This window comes from Anas acuta, chromosome 1 (genome assembly GCF_963932015.1).
Source record: "Anas acuta chromosome 1, bAnaAcu1.1, whole genome shotgun sequence".
In the NCBI taxonomy this organism is placed as follows: domain Eukaryota; kingdom Metazoa; phylum Chordata; class Aves; order Anseriformes; family Anatidae; genus Anas; species Anas acuta.
The window spans coordinates 31555965-31571427 of NC_088979.1; the positions used below are offsets into that span (position 1 = coordinate 31555965).

Genomic DNA, 15463 nt, shown 5'->3' on the forward strand with positions numbered 1-15463 from the left:
GACCAGAAGTGGTAGTCTTTTTTTCCTAACAAATATTTGACAGGAAACTATCAAAAGGTTTGGCCCATCACTTGTCTACCATTAAAAACATTAAGCCATGGTACAAAAGGTCTTGTGAATCATAAATTTCTCATTTTAATTCCACTGATCCATTGCCAGATCAATTTAAAAAGTGAACAGAAACTATGGAAGCAACATTTGACAGCCATTATCTGTATTCTGGGAGATGTGTGACAGTATGCGTTTAGTTCAAAGGAAGAAAAGGAAACAGAAGAAGGAGTATTGCTGCTTTACAGCAACTCCCCTGGTCATTTTAAAAAGCAGTGTTCACAGACTTAAAGTGTGCAAATATCTCATTTTCCTCAACTAACAGGATAGGCTCACATTTTCAAAATAGCTCAGCATCATATTGTCGTGAGTTTGCCAATGCAAGCTGGTTCCACATGTCTAAACTCAGCTGTCAGAGAAGCATAGAAACAGAAGCTACATTTTCAAACGTGTTGGGCCTTTAGCAGGTTTGCCACTTGAATGTTTTGGAGAAGAGATGCCATCAAATTCAGCCTTGAACTCACAAATGATATGCATTTGTCTTTGCTGTGCAGATCAAAATAGAACACATCAGGGATGAAGGGCAGTAAGAAAATCCAAATGACTAAGGCATGCAAAAATAACAGAATTTTAAAATCTTCTTGAGCTACCCTTCAAATAGGCCTCAGTGCCCCGTATTTACCTTCTGCCCTCTCAGCCACCAAAAGGATGTGAAGACCTGCAGCAAGTCACTTTATGGACAATATTCTGTCAAGAGACAGCTAAAGTTCGCTTTGTGGGCACAATATAATTTAACAAATCTTAAAACAGACTTTCTGTAAGTCACCCCCTGCAGTCCCAGTATCATCTAACAACAATTCAAATTATTTTGAGCATTGAAAAAACATTACTAGAAACAACAGTCTTAAGACACAAATGAAATTTTCCATCAAAACACACAGTGGAACAGAAAAGAGGAGTGTAAGGGAAATTTTAAGTAAAATCTCAACCTTAGTTACCACTAGCCCCTAACGTCTTTTGTCTCAGATGATATTGGATTCCATTCACAAATTTGTCTTATATCTGAAATCTTTTGGAAATATGCAAAGTTGCTAAGCCACTGCTTTGCCAATAAAATTTAAATTATGAGAAAAGAAAAAAAAAAAAAAACAAAAAAAAAACAACCAACAGCCAATCCAAATCTAGACTATTTGTAGAACATTATTTTAAATTTTAATTTCCTGTGTAAATGTTTCTAGCTGTAATATAAAGTTGATGTCTCCGAAAGCCAACCAACAGAATGACTTAATTAGCAAACAGTTGTCACAGTTACACCAACATCTGCTGTCAGAGAGTGATTGAATCTGCAGCTATTATTATCTGTAATGAAGAAATGTCAACATTGTTGAATGTCATCAAATAAGCTCTTGCATTCAAAACATAGATCTTTGCTATAAAATACTTCTGCCTCAAAGGCCTTTCATTCTATCCACCCATCAATACGACTACATTGGGGAAAAGACATTGAGTGTCCCGCCAACCTTACCACTCTAACACCTATTTTTTGAGTACTGTCTTCTGCATTCTTCAAAGAACAAGACACTCAGGCTGTTCTTTTCCAACTTCAAAGGCCAAATCCAAAGTTTTGAAATTGATCTGATGACCCCTGAGTTTACATTGTCCAGACAGAAGGATTTGTCTTGGGGTATTCCAAGAAACCTGCTGTTTTGTTTCCCAGAATACTATCACACACGGGATTGACAAACCACAGTGAAAATGGAGTGACTTGAATGAAAACAACCTAACTTCACTCCAATTTGCAGTCTATGCCTATGTTTTATAGGATAAAATTCGGTAGTTTCTTGGTAGCTTTTAGTATTTTCATTCCAGTAACTAAGTTAATTTATACTTCAAAGTGCTAAAAATACATGCATTACAAAGATAAGGACTATAAAATCAAGTTAGTCATGCAACTTTAATTTAGTTTCCATATGCATGTGTGAAATCTTCAGTTACTTGATAATACTCTTTTTGAGAAGAGGACCCTCATTGCCTCATGAATGGATGGTTCTTGATAAGTATGCACCTGTGCCGTACTCTGATTCATAGTAATATTCAACAGGTATTTGCCTCATTTACCAAAAGCTAGCAAAACACTGCTTTTTAGACACAAATATTCATTTCTTCCCGGTCTTTTTTTTTTTTTTTTTTTTTTAAATTATTGTATTCAGCATGAAAATTTTTGAAAAAATGCACTTTTGTTTTCTCTGTACTGGGCAAATATGGGTTTGATTTAATACCCATTTTAACAAAGGGGTAAGTGAAGCATACAGAGATAGAGGACAATGTTGTCCACTAATTTGGGGTATCAAAAAGGCAACAAAGACCTGCTTTTTCAATACTATATATTTTGTATCGGTCTCTTCAAAATGCAGCTTTAATTGATTTCTGCAGTTAAAAACACTCAACACTTCTGTGATATAGGCCCAGATTATCAATGTAGGTGCCCAGAAAACAAACAAGTAACTATGGATTTGATCAAAAATACCAGTTAAGTGATTTTCCCAGGATTGCAAAGGGGTGTGTACCCCTTTGTGTACAAAGTCACAGAATACAGTTTTCTATTATAGTCTAATTCTTTAACTAATAACATCTTTTCTCTTCCAGGTGGCTTCACTAACTATTCATTCCACAGTCTTTGAAGAAAATGTGGCAAAAATCCTGGAGACAATGACTTCCCAACCAGTATATGTGCAATGCCCTAAGCAATGGTTAAGAAGATGAGAGTTTTGTGTGCAAAAAAAAAGCAGTTGTAATGAAAAAAGATCAAGTGCACAAAGTGCATTTGCTGAGACAATTTCATCCTACTATTTCCTTATTGCTTGACTTTATGATCCTAAACTGTTCTTTCGACATTGTTTTGTCTGTGCAATTCATCACAGTAGAAAGCATCTCATTTAAACCGCAATTTCCATCTTATTAGGAATACTCAGTCATCAAGACTCAGTCATGATAACGAAAACACAACATAGAGAAATACATCTTTGAGAATAATCAAAAAGGCTGCATTCACTGTCAATGACTTGGATAGAAATACAGTATTAATACAGAGAAATTGAGGCTAAAGAGCTTTGAAAGAGCTTCTGTAGATAGTGATCTGTAGATCTTTAGGATTCTCTGTCTGAATATTCAATATATCCCCATATTTCCTGACAACCTCTTAGGCTGATTCCTGAGCATATAGCAAGCTAAATTCTGAGTAAGAGAAATATCTGAGGAAGCATAAAGAACAAAAGCCTTACTTTATTCAGTTGCTTGTGACAATTTCCAAAGCAAGATAAAAATATGTAATTTCGCTGTCCTACTAAAGATTGTGGGTGAATGTAGAGGAGATCATCCCTTTAGAGTTAGCTAGAGGAAAATCTTCGTTTATCAATACCACACACAAAAACCACTTAAAAGTACATTATCTTTTGAGAAGACACAGAAGAAGAAACCAGTGGGAGGAATAGCACTGTACAATTGCATACAATTAACTTTTTTAAAAGTCAACTCCTTTTTGAGCAGTAAAAAGAATGCAGCATGGTTTGATATATATATATATGCCTTCATTTTGACATTTCATATCAATTCTTTGACTTCTAAAGAGATGCAAGTTCACACTATAGTTGTTCCCCTAGTAAAGGTATTAACATGCCCCCTTTTCCAACACTAGCTTTCACAAAGCTTGCAGAAGTATCCTCAGGGTGACTGCATTTAATTTGGTCAATCTTTGCCAAAGGTTACTGGCAGAGAAGAGGCCCCCCAAAAAAGGCACCCAGCTTAGTCCCAAAATAAATGAGGCTAATAATGAGGCTAAAAAACCAATTCTGTAGTACTGTTGGAGACCAGCATGTCTAAGAGAATAAAATATTACAGGAGTAATCTTCTAAAATATTGTGAGCTGCAGAATATCAGCAAAGGGATTTATTTTTATTTTTGCCTACAGCTAGCAGTCCAGAATCAGACCACAAAGAGTACAAAGGCTCTAAGCTACTTTGAAGATAACTTGGTGTGCCAGTAACCCAAACCACTGAAAGGAGGAAGAATTCCAATATCTCCTGAGAAGAAGCCTCTCATGCTTCTTAATACATGAGATAATAGAGAAGCTTGGGATCAACGACCACACAAATAATTGAATTTAGTATAGATATAAATGGATTCCCTGAGTAAAGCAGCACCGAAGGCTTCAGATGTCAAGCATGAATATTTAAACATTTTTTTTAAAGCTGCAGTGAGAAAATGTAGAACAGAATATGTCTGGGGAATGTGAAGACTTCATACCTACACTACATCATCTCTTTAAACAGTATATATTGCTAACTCGGGATAAGTCAAAAAATAGATGGTAAAATGCGTTAGAAGTGCAGATGACAGAAGCAAGTAAATACGAGCCCAATCACATCAGAATTTCAAAGAAAGAACTTGTATCAAACAACGTATACTTTTTACATGAAGATATTAAGGATGATTACCATGGCTTTTTATAGAATGGGGGACAAAGTAAGAGTATTTCAGTACAAAAGTCAACCTGCAACTGGTTTAGATTAGATGCATAATTGAAGTGCTTTTATTTAAAAAAAAAATAACGAGGGAAAAAATACATATAAAATAGTATCTAAAGAGTAAGAGGAGGTAAACTTCTTTGCAGGTAAATGAATATTATATCTACATTTAAACCAATCTAGATCATATATGTTTATGAAACCAAGACAGAGGAAGCTAATCCAGTCTACCATTAATAGTCATTTGTAAAAAAAAAATAAAATGGTGAAAGATCAATTGGCACCAGAAATGTGGATAAAAGTAGCATTAGTTTGTAATAAATTATGCAGGAAGTTGACAAAGTTCAAATCTGGAAATTAAGGAAAGTACCTTCACGTAAATTTAACACCAACTCCTTGGAAATAAAAGCCGTACTTAGAAGCACTGCAACCATACATACCTAGAAGGAAAAGAGCTTTTCCTCTCCTTTGCCTGACCAAATATAACTGTATTTGCACAAAGATGCAATACAACTGCATTTTAGTTAAGCACACGGCACTTCCATCTGCGAGTATCAGGCATTGAAAATACCATGTCCAAGTGACTTATACACAGTGGAAAACATACACCAGGGAAGTTGGATGTAAATAGGCTACCTTAATTTCTATGAAATGGGTTTGCCCTGTTCCTTAACAAATGTACTGTTAGTTACTTTTAAACAAGGGCAATACAGGATGGTCAGTTAATGCCTCTTTTGCAGGACTTCTTGAATACACATTATCATACACAGACTTTCAGTATTATAACAGCATTGATAAGAGAAATGCATTTGCAGTCGGATAACGTATCCAGAACTGAAGTCTTGAATGGTGTCAGTAAAAGTAACTCTTATCTGGACAGTTAGCTATTTTGTAATTAAATATTTCATACTTAAGCAATAAAGTGACACTTGTCTCTAAATTTCTTATATATCATAAGGTCACAATAACATTTTTCTTCTTTATTCTAACACAAGCAGGCTTGTCACTGCTTTTTTACAGAACTCACACTAGAAAATATATAAACTTCTTCAGATTTATCACAAATATTTATTTGCAAAAGATCATTTCTCTAGATAAGCTAAATAGTTTTACCTATGTCTCCTTTTTGTTTCTGATGGATTTCATCTGTTTTACCATCCAAATGCAAAGGCATTTAAATCCCCATTCCCTCAATGAATGACAGAATCTTTAAAGCAAGAAAACTCTCCGCAGCATGGAACAAAGCGTTAATAATCATTATATACTTGGGAGATAAACTATCAGTATGACTTCTATTTTTCTGAGGAATGCCGATTCTGCAAACACGTAAGACTATTTTGTTATGCATCTGCATTTTTCAAGTACATATCAAAGAAATCCTTGCAAGCCCTCCACTCCGGCAAGCACATTCCAAACTGGTAGCTGCCTCAGAATGAAAGATTTTTACTGAACTGAGTTAGAAAAAGGCACCCAGAGCATGAAGAGGGCGAGCCGTATCATTAGCACTCACTCTCTCCAAGAGAAAGCCACTCACGTGAACAGATTTCTCCCTTCAGGCTTTTTTCCTTACCCATTATTTTCAGAATCATTACTTGCCTAAAACTGTCAGTAATTTATACATGGCATTATAAACGGGGAAGAAAGCGTTTATTTTACCTTCACAAGACAGGCCATGGGAAGTGACTCCAGAGAGGCTCTCTCTACACACGTTACAGAAGGTAGGTCGGGCATGGGAGCAGGCGTACCAGTTATGCATCCCTGAGAAATGTTCCACATTAAACTGTGCGGTCTAGTAAAGGAGAAGTTAAGACAAATTTGCAAGTACAGAACACAGCTACGGTGACTGAAATTACCTATGGTTCCACATTACAGGGGACAGTGCAATGTTCATGAAAAGCATTTTCAAAAGGATACTCAGCTTGCTTTCCCTCCAAGCTACTAAACAAAAGTAACATAAAAAGCTTTCATTCTGCTCTTAACATGAAGCTTCATTCTGGTATCAAATACACTTTTCACACTAAAAAGGGTGGACGGCTCTAGTTCTGTGTCCTGTAGCTTGATCTGTTTGAGCTAGAACAGGTTGCACCAACAGGGTTATCAACTTACCTCATAGTGTTCCCTGGACTGTACGGACTTCAAAGAGCTTATCCAGTCCTCCATTTCTTTCCTGTTCTCAGCACACAATATTAGCCTCCTGAATGGAGTGATTATCTGGAAAAGATTTGCACTCTGATGATTCCAAATAGTAAAGCTCATGATAGAGTACAGTACTTAATGTAAACTGTGAGATGAAGCAAAAGGAAGAAACATCCTAGACCACAACTTATTCAATGCTTAAAAGTAACATTTTCTTTAATACACGACCAACAATGAAAAAGTTTGCTTTTCCTTCTGCAGTTCCCAAGATTCAAATTGGGCTTCAATACAGTTTTTTACAATGTAAATTGATTATGCCTCCTTCGTGGCTCTTTGTTGATGCACTAAGGCTTAAATACTCAAGCAAAAAGCACTGAAACAAGTAAAAGAAATGTCCTAGAAATTACTAATTTGCTAAGATTGCAGTCCTAGTTCATAACAGCATTATAGCAACTGCAAGATCCATTCAGATTACTACAGACAAAAAACAAACAAACAAAAACCTCGAAGTCTTAAAAACAATAACACGAGCTTTCACCATATTTCTCTAACTTATATATTGACATTACATTTACAGAGTTTTACACATATATACATTTAAACCCGAACTTTCTGTATAAGGTCTTAGTCTAGGAACACATACAAATCTTTACAGGAAGACATGGAAAACAAAAGCTTACAACAGCTGAAATCAAATCCTACAGTCCTACAAAAGCAGTTGAATGAATTCCTGAAGCAAGTTGATGCTAGGGAGTTCTCAGTGGTCTGGATTTAGATTCTAGAAATCTGAAAATGCTTTACCTAGGAGGTTCAGAGAGTAGAAGCTGTTTCCCCCTTTCCCTCACTAGTAGAAAAATAATTAAAATAACAGTAAAGCACCAGAAACTATCAGCTAACTCCCACTGAAATTATTTTGAGCAATGCACTAAAATAGATGAAGCAGTTACTTTCACAGCAAAGGATTTAAAACAAAATAACTACAAGAAATTAAAGGGAAGTTATTTGTGTTATTTTCTTGGAGGAAGTCTGAAAAAAATAAAATAAAATCTCTACCACTCATATATAAATCCATTGCATTGCATGTACCACCCACACCTGCTTATTGCTTAAATAAAACAAAGAAAGGACCAAGAAAGGACCACCAAAAAACATCAGCTCTGAATATTTTTAAATGCTATAGGCTAGATATTAAAACATTTGCACAATATTAGCAAGCACTTATCTACATCTGCATTTACTTACCCAGTCTCTGCTGTAAATAGTCTCTAGCCTTGATTTGTCCTACCCGCTTCTTCATTAAACTGAGCTGCACTTTAACATATCTCAGAGGCAACGTAACTGAAGTGCAGCAAGCAGCAAGTCACATGGAGGAGAGGCAAAAACCCTTTGGGCTTGCCTTTTTTTTTTTTTTTTTTTGATATACGCACTTCACATGGAAGTGAATAGTTTCTCTGTTTTCTATTTCCCTCAATCATGCTTAAGCTTTTTAATAAGGTTTATTAGTAGCTATCCACGACTCTTCCTAAAGAACAGTTAATGCAAAGAGCAATGCTTCTCTCATTAGTTTGGAGCCAAACAGACGCTTTATTACTTCAAAATGTTTTTCTAGGCCAGGTCATCAAATGAAGCCCAGAAAAGCCATTAAATCATAATATAACCCTGGCTCCAACAACAATCAGCATTCTGCAGGAATTTCCAGGTTTCAGTAGACTCAGAAATCTTATTTGCACAAATACACCCAACCAGATTATTTCCTATTAGCTAGCATGACATTATAACATGGATTAAGTAAGGGCAAAGTGCACCCAAAATCCTGCACTTCACGTCTGTCCTTCCTCCCTGCTCATTACTGATTCTAACCTGTAACCAGGTGCTGTGAAATGCCACTAAGCAACAACTACTGCATTTACTGCTGAAGACTCTTGGAAATCTTGATCTTAATAAATGTAACATTTATTTTCATTACTCATTTCTTTAATATTACCAACCACAGAAATCCCCTGAATGTTCTCTCACTCTCCCCTCCCAAAATCAAGACCTTGGGTTGTTACTTATGCTGAATTATCTAGTGTCAGCTGAGATGCCCTTTGGTAATCCAAGGCATCAGCACAGGGCTGGTAGATAAAATAAAGGACCATAGCACCTAGAGAAGTAGCTATGAAGAAGGCAAGTGGGACACCCAGGGCATCCCTAAATATCCTACACACAAATGTAGGGGCAAACAAATCATGTCACCAAACATTGCTAGCTAATGCATACAAACATACCAGAAATTCCTATATCCCAAGTTCTTTCTAGTTATCTGTTGAGAGTATTTCAGCAGCCTAAGAGTTAAATTACATACTGATGATGGCACAAATGTAGGGTTACTTATCAGTGCTATAAAAATAAAGTGGAAATTTGGAAGACACATGTCTGTAAATATATAGCATCTATATAACTTGATGATTAATCTACATATTCCCTTTAAATTACGTTTCTAACAACTTCAAGAAGGAATCTGAGACATGAAAGAAGACAAAATGCATTATATACAAAAATATTGACAATACCAAGGGGGAGGAGAGAGAGAGAAAGAATCTAAGCAGTCCATTTAGATTTTCATCCATTTCAGACTCTACAAAATCATGGAGAAAATGTATTATTAGATATTTCGTGTAACATAAGAACTCAGGGAACCAAGGAACTAATTATCAAACATCAAGAATAGATGCATCATATCCTGTAAAACAGTATCCCAAACCTTCAGCTTAGGAAGTTCTTAAAGTCCAACAGCTACCGAATATTATTAAATTATGCAAGAGGAAGAATCACTATACATGTTCTATGTCCTAAACTCCTTTCATGAATATCGCCTACTGCTGCTATATGACTCCAATTCAACATACATTTATGAGCTTTACAATAACTCGGTATAGCTGTTCTTGGTTGTCCTAAACTGAGAATAATTTCCTTGATCATCTTATCTGCGTTTACACAAAAGGCTGGCTTTCTGTGTGAGCCTCATGAAGTTCAACAAGGCCAAGTGCAAGGCGCTGCATCTGGGTCAGGACAATCCCAAGCCCAAATAAAGTCTGGGCAGAGAACGGATTGAGAGCAGCCCTGAGGACCTGCGGGTGTTGGTTGATGAGAAGCTCGCCATGAGCCAGCAATGTGCACTTGTAGCCCAAAAAGCCAACTGTATCCTGGGCTGCACCAAAACAGCATGGCCAGAAGAGTGAGGGAGGTGATTGTCCCCCTCTGCTCTGCTCTTGTGAGACCCCACCTGGAGCACTGTGTTCAGCTCTGGGGCCCCCAGCCCAAGAAGGACATGGACCTGTTAGAGCGAGTCCAGAGGAGGGTCATGAAGATGATCAGAGGACAAGGGGTAATGATCTTAAACTAAAAGAGGATAGATTTAGATTAGATATGAGGAAGAAATTCTTCACTCAGCGGGTAGTGAGGCCCTGGCACAGGCTGCCCAGAGAAACTGTGGCTGCCCCATCCCTGGAGGTGCTCAGGGCCAGGCTGGATGGGGCTTTGGGCAACCTGGGCTGGTGAGAGGTGTCCCTGCCCATGGCAGGGGGGTGGAAGTGGGTGGTCTTTGAGGTCCCTTCCAACCCAAACCATTCTGTGACTCTTATTAAATGCTCACAGAATGTTATGATAAATTAACCTCAGTGATATGTTTAGAGTGCGTTTATTAAAGACAGTTAAACTTGCAAGCAGATATGATCAAAATTTAAAAGCTTTTAATTGTCCTTAGAACTAATTTCTAACCATGTAAATTGGATTTTGCTCCTTATCTCATCTCATTGCATATACCCATATTCAGATTCCTGTAGTCAGTATCTTTTCTTCTACTACACATTACATTTTTTTTCCTTTATTACTGCTCACTGCCCCAAACATGACTATTTATATATCACTCTGAATATGCTAAACTCTCAATAGACAAGAAGAAATCATAAAATACAATGACAAAGAAGTATCACAGAAACCACTGGAAGACCACTGAGGTAACATAAGAATGAGAAAATTCTTAAATCTTAGGGGGAGTCAGGTGCTAATGGTTCACACGCTGACAAAGCAGCAGACAAATCAAAAAAGGATGAAGCAGCAGACAAAAGGCCTTAAAAATAAATAAATCAAGCAGATTTAATTTAGAAGATTAAGTTGCACTGAAAATTTTCACCCTTGCCAAGTAGCCAGGAAGAAGTCATTGCTGATTTTGGAAGAGTGAGTTACCAAAGCCAGATACTGCAGTATATTGGAAAGTAATGAAATTGAGGTAGTGGGAATAAAAAACACTTTTAACGCAATAGGCATAGGGAAAGAGAGAGCATGTGCAGTCTCAAAAAAAGTCAAAGGGAAACAATGCAAATCCTGAAACATTTGAGGGAATAAAAAATGTCTGAATAGCAAGAAAGGTGGCCCACTGTTGCGATAATGTTCCTGTCATGTTTGGAAGAAAAATGGGCTTTTTAGTGGGGGAATGAAGGAGAGAAGAGGACATTTTTTAGTGTGTCACAATACAAAGTCTTGTATTGGGATTTTCACATATGTTGAAACTAAAATAATCTGGTTCTAAAAAAAATATAAACACTCATATACATATACAGATGTACATCCAGAAATTATTTTGATGAAAATGACAGGGTCAAGTTTTGGGCAATTAATTCACTTTTTATTTCGAACAGCACCTATTAGGAAAAAGCTAAAACCTTGAAGAGAAATAAAATTACCTTTAATTTCACTGCAAATTTGAAAGCACCTTTTGCTTTCATGGGGGCTAACTTTACCAGCAACACACAGAATCATAGAATTTCTAGGTTGGAAGAGACCTCAAGATCATCGAGTCCAACCTCTGACCTAACACTAACAGTCCCCACTAACATTCTATATGCTTTTAACCCAATGGGTTTATATTTATAACTTTTAAAATGAAATCATTAAGAACCAGAGTTCAGTTAGAGCACATTTTCTAAATGTCAACATTTTATCACATCAGCAATATTTCAGAAGATACAGGTCCTACAGTTTGGTGGTTAAAGTTCAGGGTTCCTTTATGTGGAAGTCCTATGCACTGCAAAGGGTGTTGATTTAGTCAGGTTACAGGCTGGCAATGTGATGAATTCATTCTCTTTACTGCAATACAGGAACAAAGATGCTGCCATAAACATCTCCCTTGCACATTCATGAGGTAAAATACTTAATTTGTCTTCCAAACAAGCACTGTTCATCTTACCAGCAAGTCAAAGAAAGGTAAATCAAAAATAAATTAGTGCCAGGGTATTCCAACTAGAGCAGTCTTTTATAGACAACAGCACTTATTGATAGGTACTTCAACTAATATAAATATTATGCACTGTCTCGAATACTTATGCATTATCAAAAAGAAAACAGCAGCATAAAATTGCAAGATCAATGCTGTCAGCAATGCAGTAAAACGGTGGCTTCTTTGTGGGTGTTCTGGGATACACCTGTTCTGCTTCCCTTCTCATTGTAACTATATCGAAACCAAATTCTTATGGTTTTCATGCACATGTGAACATCCCTGAAACCACAATTCACCATTAAAAACTGCATTAATTATTTGCAAAAAAACTGATATTTCACAGCAATATTGTAATTTGCTATCAAAAACAAAGCCAAAACATCGTTTCAAAGAAAAATGCACATACCACATTTGCTAATCAAGAAAATAATGGTCTGCATTCAGCAGCAATAGAGCAGCTATTGTAAAGCACCCCACTTCCTGCAACATGATATTTGCATTAAAGTACCTTGTGCTGCTCTGAACTATTATCAGGCATTAGACTAATAGCACTTAGTATGGCAGATCTTGAATTGGCTTAGTAATGTAGAAACATCACTTAGAATCAGAAGCGGGTGGGGAAATGGTTTTCCTGTTCTTTGAACAGATATTTTTAAAATATCTTTCTGGAACAAATGAAGAGAGGGCAATATAACAAGAGAGCACACCCCACCTTTCCTGTTAGGGACAGCACCTAACATCTGGGGCATGTACATAAGAGAATCAATGTTTTGTAACTTATCTGTCCTGTAAGAAGTTGGGGAGTGAGTCCTGGCAAATAATACTGTGGCAGGATAGCAGTCCTCCCTTTCTATCTGTTTGCCCCTTCATTTTCTTGTCCTCAAGGAAATGAGGACCCCACCACATTCACATGGACCTTGTAAGATGGATGAATGCATCTTTGTCATAGACATGTGGGTAGGCTGCTTGGGTCACTGATGCATCTGAATCTACCTGAACTTGTCTGCAAAAATCACAAAGATTAACAATTGGGCACCTTTCTATAGTACTTTCATTTCTTTGTGTTAAGAATACTAAATAAATTATACAGAGCTATCATTACTAAACGTGTAGCTGGTGCTTTACAGTGAATCGTCAGTATTATTTTTCAAGATGAGACGAGCCTGGCAAAAGTATAAATTACCACACAGAGGGAGCTGAGAACTTAAAAGCAAGGTGAGTAATAAATGGCTATTGTATTTGCCTGAGAACAATACAGAATTTATTATCAGACCAATTAGTTCTGTCTACTCCACTAAAACGTTGCTTCCCTCTTTTTGCTGGCATTCTCCCGTTTCACTGTTGCCAATCTCACAAGTAACAAAACAATGCGTGGTTTTAGCCCCCATAGTAAGAATTCTATGATTCTTAGGAGAGGGAAGGAAAAGTCCCACAATGCGTATCCCACACCAGCACACCAGGACAAGGGGGCTGAACTAAAAGGCAGGACCCAGGTACAAGGTCTGCACTGATTTCACTTTACAGTCGAATCCAGGCCAGGTAACTTAGGTGGCTTTGTTTGACCACATCCCTAGCAAAAATGAAGGATACATCCAGGCATATGAAGGACAAGAAGATGACGCGGAGTCACCTTCAGCATGTATTCACCAACAGGAAATCATGCTTGACCAACCTGATAACCTTCTATGATGAAATAACTGTCTAGGTGGTTGAAGGGAAAGAGGTGGATAACACTTGACTTCAGTAAGGCTTTCAGCACTATCCCATAAACTCTTCATATAAAAGTTGATGCAGTATGGGCTGGATGTACAATAAGGTGGACTGAAAGTTAGCTGAATGGCTGTGCCCAGAGAGAGTTGTGGTCTATATCACAAAGTTTAATTGGAGGCCAGAAACTGGGAGGAATAATCCCAGGCATCAGCCAATGCTGTGGGCAGTCCATTTGTAAAAGAGCTTTGCAGAAAAGGACCAGGAGTCAACAACATGTCCTTGTGGCAAAGGTGTCCAGCAGTATCCTGGACTGTGTTAGGCAAAGTATTGCCAGCAGGCCAAGAGAGGTGATCCTTGCCATCTGCTCAGCACTGGTGAGGCCACGCCTGGAGTACTGGGTCCAGTCCTGGGTACTCCAGTACAAGAGAGACAAAAATATACTGGAGAGAGTCCAACAAAGGGCCACCAAGATGATCAAAGGGCTGGAGCACCTCTCCTATGAGGAGAGGCTGAGAGAGCTGGGACTGCTCAGCCTGGAGAAGAGGAGGCTCAGGGGGATCTAATCAATGTCTGAATGAGGGCACAAAGAAGACAGAGCCAGGCTCTTTTCAGTGGTGCCCCGTGACAGGATAAAATCCAACAGGCAGAAACTGAAACACAAAAGGCTCCATCTTAACATCAGCAAACACTTTTTTTTTCTTTTTTTTTTTTTTTTTTTTTTGCTCTGCAGGTGCCTGAGCACTGGTCCAGGTTGCTCAGAGAGGTTGAGGAGTCTCCCTCTTTGAAAATATTCAGAAGCCACTTGTACACAGTCCTGGACAGCCAGCTTTAGATGGCCCTGCTTGAGTAGCAGGGTTGGCCCAGGTGACTTCCAGAGGTCCTTCTGACCTCAGCTCTGCTGTCAGTCTGTGAAAACACAATCCAGGTAAAACAAGAAATCCAGCTACAACATGTCCTGTCGGGAACAATAAAACAGATGCACAAAGTAACCAGCAAAGAGGAGTTTGTCAGAAATCAACAGTTTCTCAATTTTGACCTCACATACCCAACATCAACCGACTGCAAAATGAAAAATATCATCCCTTCAGAAGTATAAGCTTATAGCACGACAGTTACAAGAACCAGCGTAGGACAGCGTCATCAATTTGGACTGAAGAATCAGAAATCTATCTTAAATCAGTACTTAAATACAGACAGCCAACCATTCTTGTCAATGTAAACTGGAAACTGCTATTTATAGTTCAAGGCCTGCAAGTTCTTTGAAGTTTTTACATAAAATGTTGTTAAGTAAGTCACTTCGCAGGGCTCTGCGCTTAGTGCCTGCCTCACAAGCTCATTACGTGTCCAGCAGATGGGCTGGCTTCAGTGCTTCAAGGGAAACATTTAGTTATATATTTAAAGGCATTAGGTGTAAAGTTAGATAAAATAGAACAGCAGCTGACTGTTTTCTTCTTCTGTAACAAGAGATTCCTGTTTAAACATAATCCAGGTGCTTGAAGTTAGGATCCTTGCTCACTAGAAGCAGGAAATTTATTCAAAGCTTACGCCAACAGCACTGTTTATAAAATTGTTTCGTGTACAGGAACTGCACTGAGGGATATTTTTTAAGGTTTATCCAGGTATTTCAACTACTTTTAAAGCAAGAAGAGAAAGAAACAACAGAGAACAGAGAAGTTCAAAATTGCAAGAATGTAGCCTGGCAATCCTTTTTTGCTAATTCACGGAGCAGTGCATGTACTCCAAATATCCCAATGGTTTCATTGGTGCCATACTACAAGTTCAGGCAAGG

General features: G+C 37.8%; 1 protein-coding gene across 1 annotated transcript in view; it reads right to left on the minus strand.

Moving 5' to 3' along the window:
• Positions 1–15463, minus strand: part of DGKH (diacylglycerol kinase eta) — a 166276-nt gene that overhangs the window by 59507 nt on the left and 91306 nt on the right. Inside the window, 2 exon segments of the mRNA XM_068675460.1 lie at positions 6228–6360; positions 6678–6782. Of these exon segments, the coding sequence (XP_068531561.1) occupies positions 6228–6360; positions 6678–6782 (238 nt within the window).